The sequence below is a fragment of the Bactrocera dorsalis genome, chromosome 2, assembly GCF_023373825.1.
Source record: "Bactrocera dorsalis isolate Fly_Bdor chromosome 2, ASM2337382v1, whole genome shotgun sequence".
In the NCBI taxonomy this organism is placed as follows: Eukaryota; Metazoa; Arthropoda; class Insecta; order Diptera; family Tephritidae; genus Bactrocera; species Bactrocera dorsalis.
In genome coordinates, this window is record NC_064304.1 from 30,425,989 (window position 1) to 30,449,253 (window position 23,265).

Here is a 23,265-nt window from a genome sequence, read left to right on the forward strand (position 1 = left end):
AAATTACAAAAAGCAGCAACAACAATTTACTTGTCAACAATTTGGCAAAATTAACAAAATAAACATAATGAATAAATAATTTACAATAATAATAAAAACAAAAGGTAAATGACGTATTTATCATATTAACAGCGACCGTTAGCTGCGAATAGTGGGTGATAGTGTGAAGCAATTAATGAAAAAGGGGCTGGTTCGTACTAGCGCCCAATAGTGTGTTAGCAAAAAAAGTGAAAAGCAAAATTTCGAAAGTGAATGCTATTTTTGACGTTTAATTTACGACTGCTGCAAAATTTTCAATACAAATTTGCGCATAAAAACAAAAAAAAAATGTGTGTGCTAAAAAACTTAAAAAATTAGAAGAAAACTAAAAAATATCTCAAAATTCGACACAATATTTAAGCTAAAACTAAGTGCAAAGCACCAACAGCGCTTTTTTTGCCTTCTTCGTAGACGTCATTTTGTGTATTTCAGGTTTAATTTTTTGCTAGCATTTTTTCATTTTATTTTATTTCCCTTTTTCCGTGCTATTTGTTCTATAAAAAGACACTTTTCAATTGTTTGGCCGCAATTTTTTAGTATTCGTTATCTGCATTAGTGAAAGTACGTTCGCCAAGTTCAAGGACACGCACGTACAGCGTGCGATAGCAGCAGATCAGCAACAGAATTTTTTGTACAAAAACAACGAATAAGTGAATATTGTGTTAGAAAATTAACGACGCAGTACACAACGAAAGTAATAACAAGAGTTTCAGCAACAGCAACAACAACAACAATAATAATAATAACACAACAACAAAAATAAATAAATATCTCAACAACACCAACAACATTTAACGCGTGTATGGAATTCGAATTTTCACCGTACAGTGACCTGTAACCATAAAAAAAAGTTCAACTCAAATCAAACTTGCACCTACCCTCCAGACAGCAGAGCACCCCACTTGTGCGCCCCCTGAAAATATACAACAACAACAAGTAAAAAGAAAATTTACACAAACAAACAAGTTTTATGTACGTGTGCGACTGATTTTTCTGAATTTGGCCGAAGTAACTGTGCTTTCGCATATATAGACAACACTGTCGGTATTATTGTGCGCGCGTCTGTGTGTGTGTGTTTGCATGACTCCCACGTGGGCGCAAGGACAAACATCACATAACACAGGATCATTCAACTTGTAACAGCACAATTGCGAAAATTTCAACAAGTATTATTTTTTTATTGCTTTGGAGAAAAAACAACAACATTCCACACCCGCGCCGCCAAAGTGCTGTTATTGTCAACGCCGTTGCAATTGGCTAGCAGCCTTCTTCGGCGTTTTTGTTTTATTCTGAAACCCCAGACTGAGGGTCAGCTGCTGTGTGGCAAGTAAATTGCGTAGCAATATTGCCTCTTCCTCTCCGGTTAGCAGGCGCAAAAAAAGCCCCAAAAGGTGAGTGTACGACTGACTTGTAGAGTCTGTGTGCGCAGAAATGCATTTAACAACTTGTGTACATAACAAAATATATTCGCTTACTGTATTTTTGGCATTCATTGTGTACGCATCAAACCACCCACGTCGTACTGTTAACATAACATTACTTACTTACACTGTGCAACAAAATATTCTTTGCTGGAAATTTTGGTTCATAACTATTGATACCCTGATGTTCAGAGTTATACTACTAGGTTAGCTCAAATAAATAAAGAATAAAAAAAAATAATCATAATAAATTAATAACTAACTATTTCCGAATTCTGTTTACCAAAAAAAGTAAATAAAAATGTAAATTATTTGCGTATTCTTTGTTTTAAGGTTACTATAGAAAAGTAAATGAAAAGAAAAACAAATTAATTCCGAATTGTTTTTCAACTGCCTATTCAAGGTCATTTATAAGAAAAGTTTAATTTTTATTTTAATAAATTTCTTGTGTTAAAAAAATTATTTCTAAAAATTAAAATTTTGCAATAAAAAATCTTCTTAATTCAAGCAGACCTGAAAAAAATCTTGGGAATTTGTTTAGTCGTTCATGTCATCAATATTAACTGAAATTCCCAGCTAGAAAGAATGTTGCTAAAGATTTGTTGCATAGTGTTAACGTTATGTGTACATATCCACGGCCATTCATTCATACATAATATAATCAAAGATAATTCTTTAATGCAGGACTTACAGTATGACACAAAAATAAGTTTCTCCCTTCTAATTGAATGCACAATTTCCAATAGGATTGACAAGAGAATTTGTTTTTTGAGTCGTTGAAAAATATAGGAAATTGTCCTAGAAGTCTTAAGCAATGCTACCCACTCGAAACTAAATGTATAAAGGTAATGAAAATTGAAAAACTTTAAATATATTATTTCTGTTTTAAAATCTAAATATTTAATAAAAATAAAACTAAATAAGAAAGATAAAAATTGTTTATTAAATAAAAAATTTCAAAAAAATAAAAAAAATTTTATTAAAAAAAAAATTCACAAAAAATAATAATTTTTCACTTAAAAAAAATTATCACAGCATTTTAAAAACTTTTCACAGTTGAGAAACTTATTTTTGTGACATATTGTACATCTCTTCGTTGTGTGTAATGCCAATGCCATAAAAAGCATCATCCGTTCAACCGTAACATTCAACTGCCACTGCGTAATTTCTTCTTCATCCTCATTTATCGTTTTGTTTTAAGCAGCTAAGAATATGTTTTACCTCATTTTAATAAAAAAATAATAAAAATCGTATATACACATATACTATACATAAAATCGATGGAAAACCCGAAAAATGTCTTATAATTGTACATGAGCCTGTGTATAATTCCAGAATTCTGCATTCTTATTTAATTAACACCTTCTCTTGTATGTAAATAAGAACGTATGCATTATAAATAATATCAATCTAAAAATAATTTCCTAATTATTGGAAATTTGATTAAAAAGCAGATCGAAAATAATCTTGTTTACATGGAAATATTTTAATATATACGAAACGCCAGAAAGGCAGTAATGACATTGCGTTTTCTAGTAATATGTGTATGTACATATGTATATGTGTATCGAAATGACCTTGAGTGTTTTTGCGATTAGAAAACCATTTTTGCTATGGCTATTATATGCATGTCATTATGACAACCAAAAAAAAATCGTGGGAAGTGAATTCAAGAAATTATTTTGCACCCATCAATCCCTACTCCTAATTGATAACGTTAGCTGGTATAATTTTTATAAAAGTATGCCATTATATAGTCATCTTCAACGGCGTTAAATTAATTTTGTCTTGTACAGAATTTATCTTAAATACCTACCTACCTTGACATAAATCTGAAATGATTTTCATATATAAAGAATCAATATGCATTCAACATGGAATAAGACTCACTTTGGATTTGAATTTGGAGGTCATTTACCACTGATTTCAACTTACTAATGTCATATGCATTCACCATGCTAATTCTACATTGCTGGAGCTCTTCTTTTGTAGGATCTCTAGGTAGGTTCCTCAAACTAAAATTTGTCTCTTGATAGGCAATATAGACAGTAATATATAGTTTTTTTTTTAACTTTCAAGCATTTTTCTCCCTTTGATCTACCGAATAAAAAGACAGTTCCACAACGGTGATATCGTACTTTGTTAGAAATAATATAATTAGAATAATATAACAATCGATCTTTGTTATTATATCATTTGTAATGTTCGCTCATCTCGATTTTTGCTAATTTAACTAATTTATATCTTAGTAACTGCTATTTGGTAGAACTACGTTTCCAAGTTTGTCAAAGCCTGCCGAACGGCGACCACTATAAGAAAATAACTTTTTTATATTAAGCGGAATCTAGGGACAAATAAAGTTCATTAAAGAAAGCACAATAATTATTCCCTTGTTTGTGTTAGGTTCCATCTTCTAAATGGAACTTTTAAAATCCTCCCGAAAGGATCAAAAATGGCTAATGGAGTGGTGCCGTGATCTATTACACAGAATTAGGTCTGAGAGGACCGTTGAAGTTGCCATCATACTGAAGTATCTTTCAGATGGAAGTCTTTGCGGTCAGAAAAGCTGGTGATATGGTTAATAACATAAAGAACATCAAGCGGTAATTACACACATCGTATCAGAAGAGCGTTCATAGAAGAAAGTGGATGTTGTGGCTGCATATACTGTGTTTCGAGTCATAAAGTGCCATCCGCATGGCACCATTAAATTTTCGAAAGAGCTAACAGATGAATCAGGATAAAATGGAATCACCAAGCTTATGTGCAAGAGCACGAAAGGAAAACACATTTAATTTTTATTCACACGGTCCCGAAATTACCAACAGGCCTATATGCAGGGCATTATTAAAATCACGCAAATTCTATACACCTACATAGTTGGTCCTTGGTTCTCTTTCGGTCATGTTTTGGCCATATCTGCGCTGTTATCTTTCAGCTTGTTATAAAGTTCCATCTGCTCTGAGCTATTTGTTCAAAATGCATTTAAAGCTCGCTTTTGATCTTTCCCAGCTGGCATGGTATTTATTCCGCTTCGGATTCGTGTAAAGAGACTCCTAGCGTCCGCGTTTTCGTTGCCAATAATATTCCTGTGACCGGTAGCCAAATTATGGACGAATGGAGTTGACTTCGCAGTGAACTTAAAGTCTTCCTGCAGTTGTAGGCTACACTGGAATTTAATTGTGGTATCGATAAGGCCAGTTATGCCAGCTGGTTCTCTGTTTATATGTTTGCTTTCTATATCTCCTCGTAGGTATTCAATAGAACTTCACAGGCTTGGCAGAACCTAACTGAGTTTTGGATTGAAAGAGAGATGTTACAAATATTTAAAATTTATTTATTCTGATCTAAATAATATATAGCCTAATCTAACTGCTGAAACCTAAATCTAAAGTTTCATTTTGTGGTTGTTCTAAGCCCAAGTAACCGTTTAATAAGCATATTGAGGATTTTATTTGTTTTTGTGTTATTAAACGTTCGATTTATATTACGTTAATGCTAATTCTTGTGTAGCTTTTGAGAAGTCGTAGTACCGGAGTTCGCCTTGAGTTCGTCTCTGGTTGAATTATTGTTCATATCCAAAAGAAAAGGTTAACTCTCAAATAATCCTGTGTTCAACCTCCTGTATAAGAACCATTTTTTTAGTCAGGTCTTCAGTTTTTTGTATCTTAACGGGAAATACTCGGCTCATAAGTAATGTAGATGCATTCTAACAGCTTCATATGAGATAAATTTTCGCGCCGTCGTTGTTGCGGAAGGTCCCGTCTATTCCATTCTTGGTCACAACACTTCCTTATACAATCATATACATCCATATATCCATTAACGTAATCTCATTTAAATATCATTACTTACTGCTCGCCATTTGCGCGAACGAAAACATCAAGCATCCTTCACTTGTCATATTTGTAAATAAATTGCTCGCATTCATAGCTTAATTATTTTTACATATTTAGTATATGTCCAATCGCATTTATATATTGCCTCGTACACACGAATGCGAATTTACATATTTATTTATTTAATATTTTTCTCTGATCTCTTTCAGCGCTTTTAATTAATTGTGGGCTAATTGCGATTTAACGGTGCGGGGCATAAAGAGAACGCGTGTGTGCACCAAAAACAAATACATATTTATAACAGCAACAACAGTAAATCCATAAAGCAATTTGTTGTGCAAAAACGACTGCAGTAAAAGCCAGAAACAATTAAACATTGCGACAACTTAAATCGGGACAGATTCGTAACCCCCCTGAAGAACAGAAAATTATTACATAACCACATATTTATAGTTTATATCAAATCCGACTAAATTTAAGAAGAAAAGTCAAAGCACCAACGCACAAATTAACCTCAAATTCAAGGCAACGCGCCGCAACGGCTGCGTCGACGTCGCCGTCGACACTGAAAGTTGATTGTCACAGTTAGACTGTGACATTTCACACACTTTTCGGGGGTCGGAGGGTAGGGGTGACACGTGGCTGCAGGAGTCTTGCGCTCAGCACAGCGTTAAATAACTACGCTAGTATTACCGTATTACCGTTAGCGCTAGCTTCACAACGGCTCAACAATGATATCGAACAAGAAATCGTACGCCATGAAGATGTTGCAGTTAGCATTGGCCTTGAGCCTGCTGCACGTGGATCCGGATAATTTCCTGCAGCAACGTCTGCGCAATTGGGATTCACAGTTGGAGTTACGCGATGGCGATGGCTGGGAGCTGGAAATGTTGCGCGCCGTGCCGATGGTGGAGTATCCGTATGCGAATCGCAAAACTATGATGCCACTCATAGAGGATCTAATACGCTATGATCGCCAACACGACGCCACACCGCCGCAATATAATGTGACCGCTTACATGTTGAATGTGCAAAATGATGGTGGCACCAATCAGACCGCCACCCTACCGGAACTGCCGGCAACAGCGAGTTCGACAACGAGCACCGCTAGTAGTGTGAATGTGGCCGGCGCTGCGGCCTTGGAACAGGCCGCTAATGCAGCTGCGGCTGCTGCGGCGGCCAGCACGAATGCCAGCAATATGGGTTTGCCCGCTTCGGAGTTGGATGTGTTTCTCAATTCGGAGAACTTTCAAGATCAGCGTTCGGTATGGGAGCAAAACTTGGCCGATCTACGTGACTTTGGCGATTTGGCCGTCAACAATCCCTACGCTGGCTTGCCGCTCAAAGATGAGCCGCACAACAACACTTATATTGATGTTAATTTGGATATGTTTTTTCCGAGTTTCGCAAGCGCAGTGGCGGGCGGTGTTGCGGTTAAGGAGGAAATAGTCGGTGCAGGCGCATTAAATGATACTTTTCCCGAACCGGCCGATATTGCTAGCATTAAAACCGAACAGCTCGACAAAGAGGAGGAGGAATTTGTGGTAGAAAATGAAGTGGCCACCGCCTCAAGTACCAGCGACGAAGCAGCGCCGAAGATTAAGAAAGAAACCGAAGGTGGCGAGGATAACGGGCAAGCGGCAGCGAGTGAAGAATTCGATTTGAGCCCATTTATCAGCCAATTGGATTTATTTAAAGAGGTAACGAAATAATTTTTGAATTTATTTACAGTTGTCATTGCCAAAATGTTGCGAGTTTGCTGTTGACCTCAGTGTGGCTTTGGGTTATACATACTTATTTGACATGTTTACTGTACGTATTTGACATGGCAACCAATGTAGCCAAACTTCTAATCTAACTGTACTTTTTTTCTGCGTTAGTGAATGCAAATTTTTACTTGGTCTCCGTTTCGATTTTCCTATTTACAAAAAGCAAAATTTAATTGCAGTTCTTACATTCGGATACATTAGTGTCGGTCGATTTACAGGGTGCCAAAAAAAAAAACGAAAAATAATGCGGGAAATGTTTTACGGATCATTATGCACAACTTTCTTTAAGAGACGTCGAAAACTGGTTTCGAGGCAGCGATTTTTAAGGCAAAGTTTTTAAGGGATCATAAAAATTTGTTCGTCAGTCTTTGAGATAACCGAATGAAATGTAATACGTAGGTGGTTTTTGATACTCTATTGATAATTTGTCGGAATCGGCCAGATACTCAATCACATATCTCCAATACAACCAATTATTCAGATTTCTAAAACTTTGTCTGATCGGTCCTAAATAGCGCTGACTCGAAACCCCATTTAGACCCATAGTCCTTTAAGCAAAGTTGTTCTGAACGATCCGTAGAACATGTCTCGCTGTTAATAGCATAAAAATATCGACCCACTATAATATAATGTTTATATTGTTATATTTTCTTTATGTGTCTCTTCAACTTAATTGAATGTGACAAGCTTTTTATTAATTAATAAGCTTGATGTGGTTTTTAACCTTTCACATTTTAGTATGTTAAAATTTACAGTTATCAAAAATATTTACATAAAGTCTACCTACCTTTAGGTATATACTCATATTTTGTATACTTACGATTATAATACTTATAAGAACTTCATATATAAGAATGCTTTTTTTAACTCTGATTTAGTTTGACTTTAGTTTTACTCAATAGAAATGTTTACTTACATACATATATTCTCCACTGCAGTCAAGAACCACATATGAATTTATTAAATTGCTGCAAAGCAACTTCCTCTTTTTTTCGAGGTCGCTTTGCTTTAAACAAAGAAGAAAAGTTTATACCGTTGTTCAATATTGTTTGCTTTTGTTATCTTTTTTCTCGTATACTCAGCAGAGCAAAGCAGGAAGTAACTTTTTTTCGCAAAAATGCAGCCAATTTTAATATTTTTTCTTCTAATAATTAAAAAATTATAATATATTTTAAAGGCTGGTCGTGGCTACGTCTCATATGGTCCATCTGCTGAGCTCAATGACTCTTTCGAGCATTTCGTCAGGTAACTGGCGATTGACAGGCGTGATGTTCTGCTCCAAGACCTGAATGTGATGCGATGTGCGGCGTCTTGTTGAAACCAAATATCGCCGAGATCACGAGTTTCAATTTCAGGCATCAAAAAGTCGGTTATCATGGTGTTATAACCATCGCCGTGGACAGTTACGTTCCATCGACCCACAAACCACACCTAACCGTTTTTTTTTCTGGATGAAATGCCAGCTCTTAAGCTCTTCAGGTTGCTTTTCGTCCAACATGCTGCAATTTTGCTTGTTTACATACCCATTGAGCCAGAAATGGGCCTCGCCGTTGAACAAAATTTGCCTCGAAAACGGCGGACCTTCTTGAAACTTTTCAAGAGTCCATAGAGCAAAGCGACGTCGCTTGGCAAGGTCGAGCGGATTCAGTTCTTGCCGTAGCTGTATTTTGTCCGCTTTAAATTAAAGATCTCGACGTAAAATGCGCCACGTCGTTCCAAACGTCAGTCCGAGTTGCTGCGAACGGCGCTGAATCGAATCCACGGTCTCCGTGGACACCCTCAGCTACGACTGCTATATTTTCTTCACTGCGTGCCAGACGTAGTCTATTCGGTCAAATATTATCCAATAATGAAGACTGTGTCTCCAGACTAATATTACTCTATAATATAATCCCCGCAGCGCTGTGGTCTTATAATCTCTGTTTCCAAAGCTCCTAAAGCAATTATGTATGTCTGCTTTACAACCCTCCTAAGCAATTTAACCGGTTCTACTTGCGTAAATATGTTAACTTGACTTTCGAAATCAATAATTTTACAAATATGCAAAAGAAAAAAAAAAACAGTTTCCTACAACAAACACATTAAAAAATCATAACCTAGAAAATGTCTGTTCAACATAAATTTATTATCACAGACGACTTTGCACGAAACTGCAAAATGTCCATAACTTTCTAAAATTAGATGCAAGCAAAAATAAAAACAAAATCGCGAGAATTGCATTTGGGTCAACGCTAATTGACTATACTAAACTCGTGCTGAATTGAGTTAATTTTTTTAATATTTTTTTTGTTTTCATTTTTCTTATTATTTTTCCACCCCGCCGCGGGCAGCAACTGATTCAACGTTTTTCCATAATAAAACGAATTTTTTAAAACGTTTCGAACTTTTATTTGCATACATTTGCATTGAACGCAAAGAAAGAATAACAAAAACAGCAACAAAAAAAAAAAACAAATGCAAAATTATACACCTAAAAATACAACAAATACACATGCAAACAAACAAAAATAGCAGCCAACAAATTTATCTTCAAAGCGTTCGCCTTAACGCGACGAATCAAGAACATCCAGTCGTTTAGTCAGCAAGTCGGTCAGCTGCTGCCGCGGGCTTTTTCGCTGTTTTTTTTCATAAGTGGCAATGCTTCACTGTTGCTACTGCTGTCGCTGGCGCTGCTGTTGTCGTTGCCACTGCTGTTGCAAAAGTTGGTGACACGCTCGCGACAATAATTGTTGTTGTTGGTAAAACAAAAATGCACACAATCTTATAAAATATAATTGTATTAGCGATTGCGTTCATTTCACGAGTAAGTTTGTGCAATACCCGGGAAAAAGTGAGAGTTCATAGTCTTTCTGAATTTTTATTCCAATACTAGTCCTTTTCTGGTTCAAATGTAATGTTTATGAGTTCGAATAAGGGGTTACATGGATTTCTTCGGGTAAAAAATAGCCTTTTTCAATACTATTTTCTCATATAAAAAATTAAATATTTTATAAGAATTTTTATTGTTATAAACACACACAATTAACAAAGAAATTCTGAAATTTTTGGAAAAGTTCAAAAACTTGGCCATTGCGACGTCATTTCCGGTGACACCTCGGGGAAAAAAGATGCACCCACTTAGGCAGGATAACTCCTAACGGGATCATCTAAAGTGAAAAATATGTGCTTTAGTTAAAACCTTAACTTAGAACTAAAAATTGGATTTCCTTCAGACATTTTTACAAAAAATGAAGATTTCGCGGCATTTTTTCAAATAGTTGTAAACGAAAAAAATCCTTTGTCCAAGCCTTTAAAAATTGTATCTCAAAGAGCTGTGTAAATTCATGAAGATCGGTCTAGTAGTTCGAAAGAAATCTTGCAAGTCGACTTCAAATAACCAGTTTCGAGAAAAACGCGTTCAAAGACGCAAAGACGCACTGAGCATAGCCTAGCTAACCTGGAGTGCACAAGTTCCCAAGACTGTATATCCGAAACCATTACTTGGATCGACTTGAAAATTTAGGACAATATTCTGAAAGTGTTATAGAATTTAATAAAACAATAAAAAACAATCGATTTTTTTTAAACCCGTAAACCCATGTAACCCCTTCAACAATAACAGCCCATAAAAAGGCCCAATTTTCATTATCCTTTCACTAAAATCTGCTTAAATAACATCAAAATATCTTCTAATTTCAAATTAACTGTTTTCTAATTCAACTGTTCTTAACTGAAGACTTATTGTAACAGAGCGTGACCTAGGCGTTTTCATGAAGCATTCTTTACAAAGTTCTCTACAATATTGATAATTGCTGAGATCGCCAATATGTAAACAAAAGCAAGAATCATTTTGTCCATGAAAACGGTTTTTATTCGCAAATATTGTTTTTTTTCAAGATTCGTCATAGCTATAAAGGCTATACAAAAGTTTCATTGATCAACTCGGTTCCACTCTGAAACTAGTTTGAAAAGTTGCAGTACAGAACCAGTCTCCTCATGACCGCCTTCCTCTTGCTTCAAATTTGATTAAGTGCATCAAAGTATGATGTACATAAATACATTAATTTGTACAAATATACCATAATGCAGTCGTGTTGGTAGACGGGTTTGTCGTGAGTTCCATCGTTTCGCCACATTACGCACATGCATTGTCTGATATTTTTCAGGGTAATTTTTGGGTAATACTTATTTTTAACATTCGCGAACCAACAAAATGAAATAATCGCTTAACACTTTTTTCATTAATGTGGTGAAAATAAAAAAAAAAATGGCGCAAGGTCTTTGATTCGTAAGATGTAATATATGTACATACAAATGAGAATAATTTCAAAATTTCACACTGTGCAAGTAAAAATTGCTTTTAGTGTCTCTTGTGAGCGTTCAATAAATATTATTTATGTATGTGTCATATTCTCTCATATATTTAGTACATATATATATGTATGGAATGAGAAATCGCCAATATGTCTGTCATGACTCTTCATTTGGCAAACATCCGAACATTTAGATGAAATTTTGTTGAAGTTCATACTGGGATCCGGCGAAATCATTAATTCAGAGTGTTATGTTAATCTTAAGGGCAATGCCTTTTCAAATGTAATATATTTATTTATTCTTAGATAAATTAGTGACTACCTTAAAACTAATATGCAAATTTCATTTCTCCATTAAAACAATTGCTATTTTTTGCTTGGTGGTTTATGGAGATAAAATTCGGTTCAAACCGTCATGCTAAAGGGTGATCTATTTCAAGGTTTCTTAAGAAAAAAAGAAAAAAGGCAGAAACTTCAATTTTAATGGGGAACGTTTATTATCATTCGAAAGAACATTTTTTGACATTTATGTTTTGAAGATTATCCCTTTCAAATGTTGGCCGCGACTATGTCTAAGATGGTCCATCCGTTGAGTCCAGTTTTCGATGACTCGTTCGAGCATTTCAACAGGTAGCTGGCGAATGACACGTGTGATGTTATGCTTCAAGACCTAAATCGAAGCGGGATTGTTCTCGTAGACTTTAGACTTTACATATCTCCACAGAAAAAAATCTAACGGTGGCCAATCGACCGACCCAAAAGTGCAATTATCTGCTCACCGAAGTGTTCTCTCAATAAATCCATTGATAGATGTGTTGTGAGGGAAGTGGTGCCGTCTTGTTGAAATCAAATGTCGCCAAGATCACGGGGTTCAATTTCAGGCATCAAATAATCGGTTATCATGGCGCAATAACGGTCGCCATTGACGGTTACGTTCTCACTTTACGGTTACCGTCTCTCGCTTTGAAGAAATATGGATCGATGATTCCACCGGCCCACAAACTACACCAAACCGTTGGTTTTTCTGGATGAAATGGCAGCTCTTGAATGTCTTCAGGTTGATCTTCGTCTAAAATCGGCAATTTTACTTGTTTATATACACATTGAGCCAGATCATCGCTGAACAAAATTTGTCTCGATAACGTCGAATCTTCTTGGAACATTTCAAGAGCCCATAGAATGAAGCGATGTCGCTTGGGAAGGTTGAGTGGCTTCAGTTCTTGCACAAGCTGTATTTTGTAATCTTTCAATTTAAGATCTCGACGTAAAATGCGTCAGTCTGAGTTGCTGCGAACGGCGCCGAATCCACTCTTCACGGTTTTCGTGTACATTCTCAGTTACGGCCGCTATATTTTCTTTACTGCGTGCTGGACGTGGTCTATTCGGTCGAATATTATCCAATAATGATTGCTGGATCTCAAGATGGGCGATGGTGTTGCGAATAGTATTGAAAAAAATACCTCTACTAGGATCACCCGTTACTTGAAATCGCGCAATTGTTAAACGGAAACATCTAAAACTTTTGCGCTTCACTGCAGCAAGTTTTTTCTCAATCACCTTATGGTGTGTTGGCTAGCATAAAATAAATTATGCATGCCACTGTTACACTAGTACTCACCCCTTTTGAAAGTTATTCATTCGCAGCAGAAATTTTGTTGAGTTGCTGACGTTCTGTTGGCAGTTCGAAAGCATTTCATTTGATTCGTTTGCTCAAATCCAATCGATAGACCCAACTTTGCCTACCTGCCTCTGCGATAATTTCCATTCCGCGTTATCTATCCATTCTTATCACCCACATGCGTGCATGAGTTGTAGGAAAAAGAAAATATTGATGTGGAATCGTATATTGAGGGCGAGTGACTTCACTCTCGGTCATTCAATATTAAATTATCGATTTTTAGCCCATCAAGTGTTGTGTTTACTTTGTGTTGTTGGCTTTTTTTTACAAACCTCAGGTGTTTGTATGTATGTAATGGCTTACTGCCGTGGGATGCATACATTACTCATATTTTAAATATACACCCACATACTTACATTGTAATATATGTTTATATTTAAATTTATCGTGTCTGTGATATTTTTCTTTCACTTTTTTCCCTTTTTTCTGTGTGTGGCAATGAATCATGGAAAACGTAGTTTCACGTTTTACAGCTTTTATATTTATCGATTTCTGATTTGTTGTTGTTACTACTAAAATAATAATCGTTATTAATTGGCATTTCATGTTCTAAGAAGTGTTGACCCAATCGGGCTTACTAATTTTTCTGTCTTATTGAATTTTGGTTTTGTATGTGGTGAGTTCAGCAGACAAGGTGACTTTTCATTGTTATTAAATAATATTTGATTACCCATGAATAGTAATTTAGTTCTGTTTAAATATTGTTTCCTTAAACGTCTATACTAAAACATTCTCAAATTACTGTTGATATAGTCTTCTAAGGGATATTGTTGAGTTCTTCCATCGATACAGTCCTCATTAATTGTTGCGAAGAAGGTCTTTAGAGGCGAGCAAGATTCGTTCGTGGTTTGCAGATTGGAATCCACTGTTTATCTGAAATTTATGGAGCAAATTGTGCGAGAGATTCCATTACGGAGTACTAGCATTCCCTACAGCATATTCACAAATTTTCACTAAACTCTGTTTCTACTACTCTCATAGAAAAATCCATTGATTGGTGCGATGTGTGTGAGGTTGCGTTGTCTTGTTGAAAATAAGTGAAACAGACAATTTTATCTAAAATAATTTTAATTCCAAATTGCGGTCTCATTTAACTACATACAATTTTACATAGAAAAACGTATTATTTTTAGTGAATTTCAATTTTAACCGCAACAAAGCTAAATTATCTAATAATTTTCACAAACAGAGCCTTTGCGCTTCGAAATAATTGCAAATGTTTACTATTTATATGATTGGCTATAATTTAAACAAGAAAATATATTACGAGGGTTGCTATAAATGTTTCTATACTTGGGCACTTTCAATTCAGCCAGACACCATTCCACGATTCCATTGATCATGAATCGCGTATAAGACAACCATATATTTGAATTCAGAATATTTAAATTAGCACACTATTAATAAGTACACTACAAAATTTTCAACGGCCACTGTAGTCACTAATGCCTAATTACTTTCTTTGCTGCTAAGCTTTGGATTAAATTACGCGTAGCTCGGTCTTAACAAAGTGGTGAACATGTGAGCAAAGCTCAGCGATGGCAATGATATTCGTACCGATTTCGCAAAGGTTAACCAGTACTAAATATGTTACATACAAACTTACTTAAATAAATACATACATATGCATGTGATGGCGTGTATGTCTGTATGTATGCTCAAACGATTGCAAAATAATCGTTCATTTTTGTGTTTTGTCATTAAATGTGATTTCAAAGCGCCTGCACTTGAAAGCTCAGTAAGCAACCAACACTCGTTTCTGCGCTTATAATAACCGTGTCCGTGGAGGCACAACAAATAATAACAATACAAGTATGTAAATGTACCTATTATAGAAAGAACAAGTAAGAAAGAGCTAAGTTCGGGTGCAACCAAACATTTTTTACTCTTGCAACTTGCAAAAGCCAGAAAAATATATTAAAATGTAAAACGTCAACATGAGTATCGGGATCTAAGCAATTTTATATATCAATGATTTTATACAAACGACATTATATACATATATTATATGGCAATTGGGGTAGTATCGAAAAATGTTCCCTGGTTTTCATAAAGTACCCCACATACGACTATAATCACCAATCATATGGCAAAAAATTCAGACGTATGTTCGAAAATCCTGATATTGGTTATATGCGGGTCAGGTCAAATTTTCGCCCTGATTCTATCCATTTTAGGCACAATGATACACTGTTATGAGTAAAACCATATTCTCATTCCATATTAAGTCACCCGGAAGCTCGAAAATCTTCATATTATTATTTTTTGATCCAAAGAGATACTAGGTAAATATAGAGATAATAGGTAAATATTCTCTCTGAATTTCGATTGTATATCGCATTCATTGACCTATATTTTCGGTCAAAAGTCAACTATGTATGCTTGGGTCTAAATCTTCGGTTTCTAGGGGCTTGAAAAGTTGTTTTTCAAAATTTCTCGTCCAGAGGTGTCCATTTCCACTGCCATCCCCTGTGAAAAATTAGAGTTTATATCTTAATTAAAGTCTTTAGCTATGGCACTTTATAGGTTTTTGATTAATGGCGCTTTGTGGGCGTGGCAGGGGTCCGATCACGCCTATCCACGAACTCAAATTTTGTCTTATAATAAGGAACGTTTACCAAGTTTCATCAAGATACTTAAATTTTTATTCAAGTTACAGTATGCACGGACGGATGGACGGACATATTGGGTTGTCAAAAAAGTCTTGCGGTATTTTCGCTAGTTGGCGCTGAAAGCGCGTAGTTCTAGTTTTATTCGTCGCATCGGGTCATGCTATACCTTTTTGGAAAGCTCATTTCACGCGCTAAGACCTGTTTGATTGATTGTCGTTTCTTTTAAGTCGTTCGTGAGTTATAGCGTCGCAAACATGGAGCAAAATAAAGAGAAAATACGGCATATTTTACAGTACTACCACGATAAAGGCAAAAATGCATCTCAAGCCGCCAATAAAATATGCTACGGACCCGATACAGTTTCCATTTCCACCGCACAACGATGGTTTCAACGTTTTCGTTCTGGTGTAGAGGTGGTCGAAGATGCGCATAGTAGTCATCAAACCGTCATAAACCATTTGAAGAAGTTTGGAGTGACTAAGAATCTCGATGTATGGGTACCACACGAATTGATTCAATAAAAATACCGCAAGACTTTTTTGACATCCCAATATCTCGATATTTTTTAGGTGATACGCGCAACCGTTAGGTGGACAAAATTATTATACTCTGTAGCAACATGTTGCAAGGGTATAACAATCATTAAATGGCTTAGTTAGTTCATTTGCATTTAAAACAATGAAAGCTCTCTTAAGCTAGAGCTTTCCTCTACAAAGATGAGGGAATTTCGTATAAAAACAATGTAATAGTAAGGTAGCAATACTAGGGCTTCATTTCGGACATAATCGAGGCATAAATCCTTTGCTTGTAGATAAAAAGATGTAACTTTCCCGGAGAACTCGGAAAAAGTCTTGCATTCGGTGAGAAAAAATAGACACATAGCAAGAACGAGTTGTCTGCTTTTTACTTGAGATGGAAATTGTTTTTGATAAAGAAGAAAAAACAAATTCAAGAATATAACCCCATCTCGGACAGTCCTCATAGCCGGATCTCTCCCATAACTGAAAAAATTTCAGGAATACAATGTTATTTAAATCATTTTCATTTAATTTATTATAACTGTACATGATACGTTCTAATGATCGAACACGGACACTAATTTGGTAACATTTCGTTTAAATTATCTCTGAAAAACGGACAAGATTTCATAAAATTGACGCCAGACGCCATAACCTTGCCAGCCGACTGCGTTCTATTGACCTTTTATGCTATAATAAATGCACCTGTGAAAGGTATTATTTCGGTTCATCCGAAGTGTTCTAATTTAACTTATTTTATAACCAACTAAACTAGGTTGTAGTTTCTTAGAAATGACTGAAACACATAATTGTTTATGTGTATACTCTATCGTACATATGTATGTATATACATATATTTATTTATATGTTTTGGAAATTCGCTAAAAGCCACTTTTCATGTGTCCGAAAAAGAAACAAGCAAATAAAAGAAAACTGTCTTATAACCAACAACCGGCAATTAACGATCACGCAGACATGTCTCTGTACTGGCATACCACATACATATGTACATATATCAACATAAATACATATCTAAGATTATAATGGCTTAAAAATACATAAACATGAAAGCTTGCATTTAGAAATGGTTTCGCGTTTACGGAAATATACATATGTATATGAGTAAATATGTGTGTTGTAGTTATATTTGTATGTGCTAGTGGTCTTAACACTAATTAACGCTCCACCTGTGCCTTCCATTTATGGCACTCAAGTGTGACAGAGTTTTGATCAAATGGCTGTATACCCAGTAAACATTTTGGTATGAGTGTTATTTGCTTAAAAGTTTTATTTTTGAAAGTTAAAAGTAGAAATGAAACAATATTCGGGCAGTTCCGGTTGGAAGCATATAAGAGAGCACCGAATCAGCGTTTTATAAAATTTTATTCTTGATATAAAATAAACTATATTTGTACAATATTTTCTTAGGTATAATTATAGACACAGACTCTTACATGCACGCTCGGACACTATCGAGCTTTCTTCTGCTGACTTATTGTTAGTTTGGTTCTCTACTTTTGTTGTTCAGCTTCAACTAATTTTCAATTTGCTTCTTTCTTATATTTTAGCTCGTTTTGGTGCTTACTAGTTACTATTTTTGTTAGTGCTGCGTAGTAGTCTTCATCTACCTGATCGCACCAGCCAACGAACTCTGGCGAAACTTTGGAGCCACTAGCTTTTTGACTTGAAAATGATTCATTGAACTTTCTTAGCTCATTCTTCATTCTTATGCACATGTATTCACTTACATACATACAAGTGTTTTGTAGTCTCTTTTTGGCGTTCTATTTTCGAGTCAAATCTCCTTTTACGCTAACTCGCTTTTTCTTTCGGTTTTTTCTTGTATATTTTACACTTTTCATATTTTATTTATGTCTTACAGTTTTGGGTTTTTTCTTTTTAGTTTGTTTTTTATTTTTATTTTTGGTAATATTTATTTTTTTTTTATTTTTTTTTTTTATTTTTTTTTTTATTTCTTCTTTAATTTTTTTTTTTGCTGCTTTTTGCTTAGAGTTTTTTTTACTTTTTTTGCTTTAGCGTTTTGTGTTCTATGTTTTTCTTTTGCGTTGTTCATCCTCAACTTGTTGTTTTTTACCTTTTTTGGATCGCGCAAATAATTTTCGTGCATAGTATTATTGATTCTTTTCCCTTCCTTTTGGCGTGTTCTTTATTATATATATACCAAAATTTATGCGCCGTCAAGAAGTTTTTCAATTTCTGGAAGCTGGGCAACTGGCAAAACAAAAACCTGAATTTATGAAAGCAATTTGTGGTTTTGAATTTTTCAGCTCAACCTATTTTTGTTATTGAATTTGGTTAGAGCTTTCACAGAAGTTCAGCTTCTTCAATAATTTTGATTTACATACAGATTATTACAAAAGAATGGTTTCGAGCAAGTGATCACCGCGGTTGCCTCGATTAAATTCCAACCACATGGCCCAATTTTCGGTCACGTTTTCCGTATATTCTATTCCAAGGCGTCAATCGTCTTTCAATCAATTCATTGTTTCGTTGGCTGTATGGCGTGTAGCGCCGTTACAATCAAAGGTCTTTCTCAGCAACATTCTCCAACTCAATTATGAAAAAGTCAGTGCCTGTAGCAGCCTTCAGTTTTAAGGAATTATAAACCAATGATTTTAGCTTGTCCATAGAGCACATAAGAAATGGCATTTTGAGGATGTTATAGATGGAGTTATCACCACTCCAAATGTGATAATTTTGTTTATAAACGTCCCACTCAACCAAGCTTCAGCGCTGAACCAAGTTTCCTTGTTAGATTCAGGATCGGTGGCAAAATTCTTAGTTCATAGTCGTGAAACCGGTATTGAAATACAGCCAAAAAAGAAAAAAGGAAAAGTCCATAGTTTTAAATCCGTTTCCTAAAAAAACACATTTAATTCCGCCTCTCTCTCTCTCTCTCTCTCGCTCTCTTTTAACAAAACTTCGATTTGAAGGTCTCAAGGTGTTTAACCAGTATTTTGCAATTCGAATCACTTCCTAGGCCGTTATCCCCTCAACATACCTCAACACTAACAATGAAGAAGTTTCCTGACTAAAATTAACCTTGACAATGGGGTTAGTCATTCCCAATTACCACATCATGAGTGTTTTTATAAATATAACATACATACATATACATATTATGTATGTAGTTTAATTAGTTTTTCTATTTTTATTTACATTGCTTTTACTACGTCTACAACAACTTCAATCGCTATGGGGGCTGTGTCGGTAGGTGCGCACTTGAGTTGTTGATAAATTCGCAGAACTTGACTTATTTACATTTACATATATTTACATATTTATATGGAAATAGCTCGAAAATCAGTCGCGTCGTCTGATTTTTTAATTACGAATTTCTGCCACCAAGTCAGCAACTACAACTACAATAAAAAAAAAAAAAACAAATATGTATTTGCCAACTTGTGACCGATTTTTTCACATTTACACGCGAAGAATATTTTTGTATGCAAATACGCAAATTGATAAATTATCAGAATAAAACAAAAATTCATTTAAATTCATATTCGATTCTTGCTGACGTTTGTAAGCGCATTTGTTGTTGGTAAATTTCACTGGTTCGATACTTCGCTGCCATGGAGGTGAATTTCGACTGTTCCGCTCGGCTTTATCGATGTGTGCACACAGTAAGTGCTTATAAATATGAATTAATTTGCCTTAAGTTCGTTGAATTACTTCTAATTGTTTTCTTTTTTTTTGTTTATAATACACTTGATAACAATAATTGAGTGTTAGCGCGCTATTAAAGCTTTTTGTACCGCTGATTATGGTTATTTTTTGTATATGTGTATTTCGTTTGTATGTATTTCGTTTTTTCCTGAAAAATATTAGATTTGTACAAAAATTGTTAATTTGAGCTTCATGTTTAATAAATTTTTTGTGGACAAATTGCAACGAAAATGTCTCAAGCATAAATATACGCATTAGGGTGTGCCTTATTTTGAAGTTAATTTCACTTATAATTATTTATTTTCTAATTAATCAGTTGTGTTATATTTAAAAACAAAAAAACGTTAACTTCGGCTGTACCGAAGCATTAATACCCTTCACAGTTGCAAAAATGTGTATAAAACGATATTTACCTTGATCAGTTTGTATGACAGCTTTATGCTATAGTGATCCGATATGAACAATTTCTACGAATATTGCACAATTGCCTTAGACAATAACCCGTACCAAATTTCTTGAAGATATCTCGTCAAATGAACAGGCACTTTGTCCTGATTGTTCAGTTTGTATGGCACTTATATGCTATAGTTGTCCGATATCGGCGATATCAACAAATGATCAGCATCTTGGCGAGTAAAGGATGTGTGCAAAATTTCAGATCGATATCTCAAAAACTGAGAGACTAGTTCGCGTATGTACATATGTATATTCCGCAATATGTTTCTCCTAAAAAGTATTTTTATATAATATTTTATTTATTATTATATCTTTTCTTTACGAGGTCATTAACATTTTGTATGTAAATAAACTATAAATTTAACACGTCCTTATTTGAATCACACTTCAAATTGTTGTTGCATTAACTCATTAATTTCGCATTATCCAATTAAATTATTTTACTATTTATCTACAAATATTTACTTTTCTAATTCGTAAGCGTTGTATCAACATGTACGTACGTGTTTTTTTAGTTGTGTCATTTTTCCCATATATTCCCCCCATAATCCCTTTTCTTATGGTACACTGAACGGTATAGCAACACTGTTTTTGTTAAATGCATTCGCTATTCATTCGTCAAAGAAAACATATGTTTTTACCGGCGTTTTATATTCACCACACATTTTCTCTTTGCAATTCGCCTATTTACAATTTATTTATCTCGTCATCTCTCACCTTAACAGCGAATGCCTCAATTCATTTTTTGCTCGTTCGCTTATTACAAAGTTGCTGAATATAAAATGGCAAATGGACAAATATTCAGCAGAGTCAGCGGTGAATGGCACAAGTGGCGAGCTTTTGTTTACTACTTCTACTGATCGCTAGATGGCGCTTTATGCATCTGATGGTGTCTTGCGTTTGGCTTGGTGTTCTTCGTTGCTTAGACTGAAAACATTACAAGAGGATGTCATGTCTAGATGGTGAGGGGTAATTTTTTTTATATTCACTATCATTTTCTATTTTAACTTCCGCTTGATTCTCTTACATATATTTAGCACGTTTGTTGCTTATTCTGTCATTCTCTTCAAGACAAGAGAATACGGAAGCGGCCAATCGCTCCCTTTCTACCGATAGCGGTTATAGGGTACTTTTCCTTGCTAGCTCATCACCTTTGCTATTTCCGCTATGGCCTGGAAATCATACCAGTCTTATCACAAAGAGACCTGATGCTATTGATATCACTCCTCGACCAACCTTGAACGCATTGCTAATGAGGAATATGGAAACTTTTTATTAACGGCGGATACTCTTCGTCAGGTTATGTAAACCCTGGATCACCTTGTTAGCTTCTAATGAATTCTCTGCAATAAATTTTAGCGAATAGTTTTAAGTGTTGAGTTATCTCTCAAAATTTGTTTTGGGTAGTTTTCCAGAAAAAGTGGTTAAAATACCAGTTATAATTATGGGTTCTTTGAAGGGTTAAGATATGCCAGCCAATTTTTTGTCATAGTTTAGTTGTAGCAATTTGCAATTCCCACAAGCTTTACGAAATAATCATTAAATCGAATAATGAAAATAATTAATTATTATAAAGCTTTCTCTAAACCGGGAGTTTATAGTTCTGAGTATGTGAGCGTACAAATGTACGAATGTACAAGGTGTATGCCAAAGTAAACAGGACTTAAAAAAAACCCGACAAATAGTTTTTTCAGCAAAAAAAAAAATTATTTTATTCAAAATAGTCTTCTTCTACTGCACGGTTCAGAAGCATGTCGAACGAGTGTTTTAGCTCGTATGGTATGGCCGCCAGTATGCCGGTGCAAGCCTTTTGAATGGCCTCTACGTCTGCATAACGCTTTCCTTTCATGGGCAAATGCATTTTTCCGAAAAGGAAGAAGTCGCATAGTGCTATATCAGTTAAATACGGGTGTGGTTAATGGTTAAAATGTGATTTTTATTCAAATAATCGGTCACAAGCGTCGTTCGAATGTTGGATTCTGAGCAATTTTTGGTCGTCAGTCAATTTGTGCGGAACAAACCGTGCACACACCTTTCGTAAGCCCAAATGTTCGGTCAAAATGCGATAAATCGATGTTTTGGAGATGTTCAATTCCATTTCCATGAATTTCAATGATGATTTCGGCTGATTTTTGATGAATTCACGCACAGTTTCGATGGAATTTCCGGTGATCACGGATTTTGATTGGCCCACATGTTGATCGTCATTTATGTCCTCACGACCACTTTGAAAACGTTGAAACCACTCGTGCACTCTGCTACGGGATAGGCAATCATCGCCATAAACTTGTTTCATCAATTGAAACGTTTCGGTAAAAGTTTTACCAATTTTAAAACAAAATTTAATGTTGGCTCTTTGTTCGAAGCTCATTTTCGCACCGATAACACAAACATACTGACACTTAAAACGCAATAACTTCACTTCCAATCAATGAAATGTCATGAAATTCTCACTGGACAATCGATAAAGATAGCAGATTCTAACGCACCAGTCGATGGCGCCACCAGGGGGCGCTAGATTCAAAAAGTCCTGTTTACTTTGGAACCCACCTTGTAGGTACATAAGAATAAATAAGAAGCAAATATTTCTCATTGAAAGGATGTGCTATATAACATACATATATACAAATATACATACGTATGTAAAAAACTTACACGTATTTGCCATTCACATTCTTTCGACACTTTTTCTTAACTGTATGTATGTATGTAACTGGTAATTTAATAATAATTTCTTTAATTGTTATGCGCAATTCAGGTAGCCAAGTAGTTGGCTATCAACCACACACTAAACCATTAAATCGCACGCCTCCCTGCCACCCCACTCCGCACCGCGCAAGTTCCGTTAATTGCCATTGTTCGCATTCAAGTTGCAAGCGACCAGCGTCCATCAGCTAAACAACAAAAACAAAAAGAAAATGTGGTTATAAAAACCATAAAACAAGCATTTT

General features: G+C 35.2%; 1 protein-coding gene and 1 long non-coding RNA gene across 11 annotated transcripts in view; one reads left to right on the forward strand and one right to left on the reverse strand.

Moving 5' to 3' along the window:
• LOC105231882 (segmentation protein cap'n'collar) overlaps positions 1-23,265 on the forward strand; it is a 138,749-nt gene that overhangs the window by 24,798 nt on the left and 90,686 nt on the right. For 4 of the 10 annotated variants that reach the window (XM_049448229.1, XM_049448230.1, XM_049448235.1 and 1 more), the window contains exons 2-3: positions 544-1,430; positions 5,509-6,999. The exons of 3 other annotated variants lie outside the window; for them this stretch is intronic. In XM_049448229.1, the coding sequence (XP_049304186.1) occupies positions 6,031-6,999 (969 nt within the window). In that variant the 5' untranslated portion in view covers positions 544-1,430; positions 5,509-6,030. The remainder of the gene's footprint in view (positions 1-543; positions 1,431-5,508; positions 7,000-23,265) is intronic. 3 more of the 10 variants (XM_049448232.1, XM_049448234.1, XM_049448233.1) reach the window with 2 other exon arrangements.
• Positions 1-23,265, reverse strand: part of LOC125776427 (uncharacterized) — a 140,888-nt gene that overhangs the window by 9,787 nt on the left and 107,836 nt on the right. The window lies entirely within an intron of this gene.